The 8,966-nt window shown below is 36.0% G+C and overlaps 1 protein-coding gene across 1 annotated transcript; it reads right to left on the reverse strand.

Annotated features, from left to right (window-relative positions):
• Positions 1–2,152: 2,152 nt before the first annotated feature.
• Smp_205300 (unnamed protein product) lies at positions 2,153–7,325 on the reverse strand (the record flags this gene model as incomplete). Its single annotated transcript, XM_018792451.1, has 4 exons — positions 2,153–2,191; positions 3,776–3,888; positions 6,015–6,090; positions 7,305–7,325. 4 exons carry the CDS (start codon positions 7,323–7,325, stop codon positions 2,153–2,155), a joined length of 249 nt encoding a protein of 82 aa, XP_018644697.1.
• Between the last annotated feature and the right edge of the window lie 1,641 nt (positions 7,326–8,966).

The following is an 8,966-nucleotide window of genomic DNA, read 5'->3' on the forward strand; positions in this document are numbered from 1 at the left end:
TCAAATTAACGATCTGGTTTAGAGAGAACAATATTGTTGAAAGTGAGGAACCATAAGAAAATTTCAGTCATACAGATTAGAATTGACACAATGACACATACAACAGAAAGCTTGGTAAAGGTTATTGAATTCGACGTAGATGAGATGTTATTCTGACTTCGAAACGTCGCTACTGAAAAGTGATCACAATAATCATTACATCTAACTCTACGATATAGCTTACATAACATAGATATTTTATTACTCAGGACTCTTGAGCAACCGTCAGTGTACGATACATACTCATATAGGGATGTGAAGTTATTTAGATGAGCAAGGCAGGCTTTACTTTCTATGGGACTTGGCTTGAACAAGTTCGTAACTAGAAGCGGAAATACTGCCAAGTGTTAAGTGCTATGTAACAGTATACGGTGACTATCCAGCAAAGGTATAATGCAAAATGACATTGAACGAAGACAAATAGACATTCAGATTGGCTAAATGTAGAAATATTGATAATATGGTATTTAAGTAAGAAAGTCTATTGTATCCTATGGTTTTATTTTGTTGATCGCAAATCATGTTTCCGCGATACAACTTAGTCTGTTGTTGCGGCATTCGACCACTTACCGATGTTCGTGCAGGCGATGATGAAGGGCGCGTCCGTTTTGTTCAATCTAGTGTTTTACATAATTGGAACAGTTTATTTTGTAGATATTGTTTATTTTTTCTCCTTTTGTCATTTCGTCCTTTGGTTTACACAGGAATGATTCAAATGTCTTTGTTGGTTTTTGTACCACGCTTATTGCAAACGGCTTCAGTTAATACGTAATTCTTGAAATGTCTTTTAAACATGATAAAATGATCCGTTTGTTGGTTTCTGTACCTGACTTTGTTTCTGCTGACGCGTTTGGTTGATATTTGTTGGTGAAATTGCATAGGTAGTCATTCTTTTGAAGGATAGTCGATAGATATTTTATCTTTGTCTTCAGCGCTGCAAGTGTGCTGTAGCGTTTTCTCGCCCTGTTGAATAAAGTTTGTAAGCAGTTACTTTTACGCGTTCTTGGGTTGTTGCTACTGTAACCGAGAATTCGGTCTGTGTGGATCAGCTTCCGAAGTATATTAGTTTCTTGAATCGGTTCTGGTGACTAGTACATCTATGAATGATAGTTCGCTGTTTAACTCCTTTTCATTGCAAATTTTGTCATCGAAGACAATGGTAATCACTTATGATAATGGAAACGAGTATGGACAAAAAAACACGCATAATTTCATTACCTTCAGGTAATCTGAAGACTTCATTTTCAAGAGTTTCTTTTTAAAATGCTACGAGTTCATGGTTGTAGAATTTCTCCCATAGCAGCTTTCAAATTCTGTTTTTTCAAAGTAAAGAACTGTTCTTAGCTTGATATGCACGATCACATGCAATGGACGATATACTAGCAGATTGTAATGAACAATATAAACATTGAACGATACATCTTATAATAATGAAATAATTGCCTCGACAGTAAACCCTCAGATCATCCTTCTCAGTATAAAATAAATAGCTATTTTAAACTATGAACAATCATAGAACCATAAATTCAAGCAATGAGAGATACAATCAAGATAAAGAAGTAAACAATGATAGGTTTAAGGTCAACAACAATCAATCAACATCGAGATCTACAGGACAAGCTGTGAGCCATATGTAATGGAATTCGAACACTTCACTTCCACCTGAAGTTTCCACTGATGATGTCATTCAGAAGAACGGTGAAATGTCCACGACCAACCCATATAGGTCAGAGTTTTTCAAAGTATCAAAGCTTTTATCCCTAGGGTTTAAACAAACTTGTTTAAACTGACTGGTATTTATTTTTATATTTTATCAAGCGTTAATTCCAAAGGAATAATTCGTTTACATAACTATACCATTGACATTTCGCAAAGTAACAAAAACTTCAAGAACTTGTCCGTACATACAACTTATTTCAAAAAAGTCCACAAAGTTATAAAAGAGGATGAAGATCATTCAAGTTTCAATCGTGTGAAGTAATGGAGGTAATGGTAATGGTATTGAATGTTGATATATATCTGGGATTTCTTCTTTTTTCAAAAGTTTTAACAAAGCATCAGCATATTCACCATAGTAAATTCGCTTCACTTCATCGGACAGATATATTCCATATTAGGCTTTATACGCCTTATCTATTGTATGCAAATCTATCTGAAATATAATAAAGTAAGAATCATTAATACGACTTATACTTGTCATTAAAATGTAGTTACAACAAAAATACAAGACAAAATGCACTGCTGAGGAGTCTCATAATAGAATGAAACAGCCATTCAGTGCTTCCAGGTTTCCCATGAATGTCTAGCTTCAATTGACTCATGATTTCAATGATGAAAATACTGAAATCTCCACAATACCCTTTATGAACCAAAAACGTAGATAAACGGTAATCCATAACAATTATCAATAAAATAATCAATATCAGGTACAAAACGTGATCCAATCTAATGATCGGCTTATTAAGCACAACCTTTAATTTACAAGGATTTGCTCGGACGTTTGAGTATACAAAACGGTGCTTGCAAGCCAATAATGATGTATCTACCCTATCAAGGTTAAAATAAACCCTGAACATGGAATGTTGGTTCAATCTTTACACAGATAAAATGATCTAATAGAAATTGTATGAAAACTGTTAATGCAATGAAATTGTCGATGAATATCTGTTAGATGGCTTATTCGTTCCATAGAAGTAAAGAAATGTAGGACATTGAATGAAAAACTTTGAAGAAAATAATGATCATCACAACATTCACTTATGATAGTGGAGCCCATGTGTACCATTGGTTCGGAATCAGAGTTTTCCAACTCTCCAAGGTGGAATTTCCGTGTGCACCAACTCGGTTAAGGCGCCGAACATTCGCCTTTCGTCCTCTCCACTTCACAAACAACAGTAATGCCACGAGAAGGCAGTGAGTAGGACTTCCCTGACAGAGGCTTTATACGCGTGGCCATGTGAGAGCATTTGAAGAGGGAGAGCAGACTCTCCACACTCTCAGCCGTACCAGGGCATTTCGGGGCTTTCATACTTTTGCTTCAGTGCATGGATTCTAATATAAGATAAGAATGATGTGGATGAATAGTAGCTGATTACATAACACTTGACAGGAGTTTGCATGATTTTAAATATTTATTTAGAACTATAATAATAACCTCAAAAGATTTATCACACACCCTGAAACCTCCTTTCAGCAGTCTGTGCAATTAATAAATATCTCTTCTCAAAAAGAAAGAATAATGAAGAACAATAATGAATAATAAATAGTATACGAAAATCTACAAATCGTAAAATTGAATATTCCCTAATGCCAAAACCATGTAGTTCATTTATGTAGTAAGTCACACGGAAAACTTTCATCTATAGCAGTAAAACATGAGAAGACCAAGAGAGATAAGGGGGAATCATTACACCAAGATAAAAAACTTTCGACATGTTTTGTACACGATCTGGAATAGTATAAACCACGAAAACACTGATCCAAAGTTCAATAACTGAATCCGATCACTAGGTATTCCTCTCTTTCTCTACCTTCTAGAATGTCGAATTTATTACAGCACAAATGACTATTCGTCAACCCCAGAAAAATGTGTTTACTATATGATTCACATGGTTTGAAAGACATGTGAATCTATATAGATACAAATTATCAAGATCTCTCACCTTTATACTTCCGTCCAAATAAATTGAATAAATGTTAACATTGATAATGTTATAAGTAATCTGTATGAACTTACTTCAGAACGGAAAAGTAGGAAACGTTGAACATCCAGAACATCAATAAGTTCTTTATGAAGCTCATCATGAATGAACGTAGCAAAGTACATTAGTTTGTTAATGGAGTAATTATCTGAAATTCAATATACATAGATAGAAGTTGTGCTGAGCTACACAACGGAGCTCAATAAAACGTCAAGCCAACGATGAGTATAATTTGATAAGTGTGTTACTAGATCAATCATCCTGTTTGAAATAAAAGTTCAGAAGGGGTTTTGTGGAGATTTCAGTATTTTCATAGTTGAAAGCATGATTCAATTGAAGCTAGACCACCAAGGATTGAAAAGCAGTGACCAGTGGATTTCAAACCATATCTGTTGTGAGATAGGAACGCACTGAAGACAATTGATGAACGGTTGCTCAACTTCGTGGATTGGTTGAAGTTAGACACAAACACCATCGGATGCCGGCTCAGTGGTACTAGAAGTTAAGCGCTAGCGCTATACTATTAGGTCCTGGGTTCGAATCTCGCGAGGCGAGGTCGTGGATGCACACTGCTGAGGAGTCCTACGATAGAACGAAATGGCCACTTAGTGCTTCCAGGTTTTCCATGATGGTCTACCTTCAATTGACTCATGCTTTGAACTATGAAAATACTGAAATCTCCACAAAGCCCCTATCTGAATATAAAATATAATCAAATCATTAATGTTGGAATGACTAATATATAAAGTGTTAACTTGGATCAGTTTATAAGTGAAATGAAATTGTGAGATAAATGATCAGAATATATATAGTTGACATGGGGGTGAGAGATAGAAAAATGGGATTACAAATCAGAAATTACGTAATATATAGAATAATATGAATTAGGTCAGATATAGTAGATGAGGATGGATGCTGAATAAATTTCTCTAGAAAGGTTAGCAAGTGTAATAATAATGGTAATGACAATGGTAAGATGTGTAGATAAAATAATTAAACATTAATCAAATTACATCACCATATTATTAACAAGTTGACCCTGAAGTTGGCCAGTGTAAAAGGAGTGGCTGGGCATATTTTTTTGGGATTTAAAGCTCTGGCTTTTAGATCCGGATAGCAATCGCCTCAGACGGCTAAGACAAGCTTATGAAAACGAAGATTTCTTAGATGTTGTTTTAAATATTAAGATTTATTTTCAACCACAAAATTGTTTACCATGATTTTAAGTAGATGAATAAAAATCAGGTAATTTTCGTGTTTTATTTATGCCAAGTAAACTATGTATTTCATGTCGACACTATACAAGACACGTCAAGAAGCATATCCCTCACCTGATCAAAAATAGGAAGTGGTGGTTGATTAGTACCTGACTATCGTGGCTATCTTAACCAATGGTTGGAGACTCTAGGTGATATGGCTCAGAATCAACCAAAATGGCGTATGTGTATACACTCTTTATCTTCCCTTAAACCTTGAGATTAAAATTGCTTCATATCTGCCTTTCTTCCTGTAATATATCCTTATTTACAACCTATATTTTATATTTTACCACCACTAAATTAACTACTTCTATGAATTCAGTGTTCATGTTGTTGTGCTAACGAGGTATGGCAAGTTGGACCGATGCATAAATGTGCCTGGTCCTACGTTGTAGATAACCGACTAATGAAATAGAGCTTTTATTGTACTGGATCATTTACATAATAACAGAAACTTACCAAAAAAACATTGTTTTTTTTAATAGAGCTTTGTTCACTGAGCTGGATGGTTTGGTCATGAGCTATCATCAAAATCATCCACCTTAGCTACAAAGCTTCTCCACCATTGTGTTTTTATTTTCATCGAAAATCTCATCAGCGAATCCATAGTTTATGTATTTTGATTAATTCTTACGTGATTTTTATAACAGTAGATACATATTTTTCGGGTTACTGTGTTTTCTTAGACAGTTAGTTTTCTATGGGATGGGATCGCTAACCCTATACTAAACCCTTTTCTTTTATCTGGAACTAGCAGTAGCTCCAGAGGAACTCCACGTGGAGTTATACATATGTATCACTATATAGTATAACTGTTAAACATGTTTACATATACCTATTAACAACTTATTTGGATGAGGTGAATATTCATGGATTATGCTGTAGTTATTCAGGAGGTATTTTCTTAAGCATTCAAAATGAGGTAAATGATATATACGCTGAAAATGAGATCCATTCAATAAAAACTCTTATATTTACCCGATAAAAAAAATTATACCAGATTGATAGTACTTACACATTGCTACTAAAATATTATGGAGTTGACTAGACGTCCTACTTTCAAGAACTTCACCAAATTGTCTAACGGGTTTCTTTGAAATGATATATGGTAGGAAGAAACAAATAAACGAAAAAAAATCAATAACTCAGAAAAGATTCAAAGATAAAGGATCGTTCTCGCAAGATGGTCATACTTACTTAGTTACTTACACCTGTTACTCCCGATGGAGCATAGGCCGCCGACCAGCATTCTTCAACACACTCTGACCTGAGTCTTCTTTTCTAGTTCCATTCGTTTTTCTCATGTTTGTCTTCAATGTGTTCTTTGGTCTCCCTCTTCTCCTTTGGCCCTCAGGATTCCATGTGAGGGCTTGTCTCGTGAGGCAATTGGGTGATTGCCTCAAAGTGTACCCACTGGAATCTGGTTTGTTGTCTCCCACAGTGGAATGCTGCTGATAGTGTCTGATCAACGCATCCGAAGTATCTTGCTTAGACAACTATTAGTAAACACCTGTATCTTCTGGATGATGACCTTCGTAGTTCCCCAAGTTTCCGCCCTATACAGTAGAACCGTCATGACATTTGTTTTGAAAATTCTGATTTTGGTGTTGTTAGACAATTGTTTTGAGTCTCAGATGTTTTTCAGTTGTAAATATGCTGCTCTTGCTTTGCCGATCCTCGCCCTCACATCTGCATCAGATCCACCATGTTCATCAATGATGCTGCCCAGATATGTAAAGGTTTCCACATCCTCCAAAGCTTCTCCGTCAAGTGTAATTTGATTGGTGCATATTGTATTGTATCGGAGAGTCTTGCTTTTCCCTTTGTTTATATTGAGACCTACTGCTGCTGAGGCTGCTGCTACACTGGTCGTCTTCTCCTGCATTTGTTGTTACGTTTGTGATAGAAGAGCCAGATCATCTGCGAAGTCTAAATCGTCCAGCTGCATCCTGCCTGTTCACTGTATCCCGTGCTCTCCTCCAGATGTTGACGTTTTTATAATCCAGTCGATAACCAGAAGAAAGAAAAAGGGTGAGATTAAGCAACCTTACCTAACACCGGTCTTTACCTCGACTGAGTCGGTAAGTTGTCCTCCATGGACGATTTGACAGTTTAATCCATCATAGGAGTTCCGTATGATATTGACTATCTTCTCAGGCACGCCGTAGTGTCGAAGAAGCCTCCATAGTAATGTCAATATGGTAATACATTGAAATAACTATGAGGTTAAGAAAATGACATTTATAAAACTGCATGTATTAACCAATCAATAAATAAACTTTATAGTATCAATTGACAGACATACTCGTTTATAAATCATGTTCATTCTTTGAAATTGAAATGGATCAAGTTTACATAGATGTTGACCAAGTTGCTGTCCTACATCTTTGCTGAAATCAAAAATAAAATTCATAAACAACGTTGTTAACAGGATTAGTTACAAGAGATTGACAAAAAAAATAAATATAAGGAGAGAATTCAATGTTTTGACAAACAACTGGCTGACATATGAAGTTTCGGAACAAATTCGGATTTTGATTGAGATCGTGAACCGATCGATATTAAACCACAATTAAAAACTTGGAAGCACTGAACCGCCGTCTCGTTCTAATTTGAGACTCTTCAGCACTGCGTATCTACGATCCCGCGAGCGGAATCTAACATCAATCAGTTCATGGTCTTAATTACAAACATAATAATCTTCACAAACCAATACTGAAATTTCGATGTATTAGACATAGTTGCTATTAGTCACAAAAACGATGATTATTATTTGCTTAAACACATAAATATTGGTTCAAGCGCCAGATACATATGCGCCGCACGAATCTTATTTGATTTATGTGAGGGATGTGATGATGCCCAGGTGCCCTAACCGAAGCATGTGGTTTTATTAGAGGCCCACACTCGCAGCCTTAGACCTAAAGGTCTGATCCACAAGGCAGTGGAGCATCGAGAGGACATGCAGTCCCATGGTAGTTGGTGACTAACAACTGGTTCATATATCATTTGTTCCCTCAGGATACTGAAGCCAGTCTATGTGCACCATCGGTTTGAAATCAGGGTTTTCCGACTCCCGTAGGTGGAACTTCCATGTCCACCAACCCGGTTAAATCTCCTGTCGGAGATTCGGTTTTCGTTCTCTCAATTTCGTTAACAGAACCTCAGTGGCGAGAGGCAGTGAGTGGGAGTTCCCTGACAGAGGCTATATACGCGTGGCCATGTAAGAGGATTTGGAGAGGAAGAGCAGACTCTCTCCACTCTCGACCGTACCAGGGCATTCGGGGGCTCACAAAAACCAACATCGTAACAAAATGTTCGAGGTACAAAAATCATTATCGTCTTAAGAATCAATAACTTCACCGAAAAAACATTTGTCACCAGTAGAGAAATTCTGGGATTCATATGTGTGTAATCATCAGTTGTCAGCTAATCATCTCAATATGTTCTCAGGCACCAAAAGTATGGTTAAGATATGTAGATGACACCTTTGTCATTATAAAACGGGACCATTTGGATGAACTGTTTTAACTTGTCAACAACTTTGATGAAAAAATCAAGTTCACCAAACAGTTGGAATCTCCTGAAAACAAATTACCTTTCGTAGACTGTTTAGTTGAAAGGAAAGATTATGATGGCTTAAAAATTAGTATATTCCGAAAGCCGACAAATTCAGGAAAATTTCTAGATTTTAAATCGGCACATCCATACTCGACCAAAGTGACAGTAGTCAAAAATATGATTACATGAGCTCAAAAACTTGTCAGTGAACCAAACGATATGAAAAGGGAAATAAATTTAATTACATCTAGACTAATGATGAACAATTATTCAAAAGATTTTATTAAAAGAATAATTAAGAATGAAAGAAAAGACGACATTGTTAATACAAAAAGATTACAGAAAAAGGAATGGGTTAACACAGTGGTGATCCCATATCGGAAAGGTGTTTCAGAAGATATTAGAA

The sequence above is a fragment of the Schistosoma mansoni genome (genome assembly GCF_000237925.1).
Source record: "Schistosoma mansoni, WGS project CABG00000000 data, supercontig 0276, strain Puerto Rico, whole genome shotgun sequence".
NCBI classification, from domain to species: domain Eukaryota; kingdom Metazoa; phylum Platyhelminthes; class Trematoda; order Strigeidida; family Schistosomatidae; genus Schistosoma; species Schistosoma mansoni.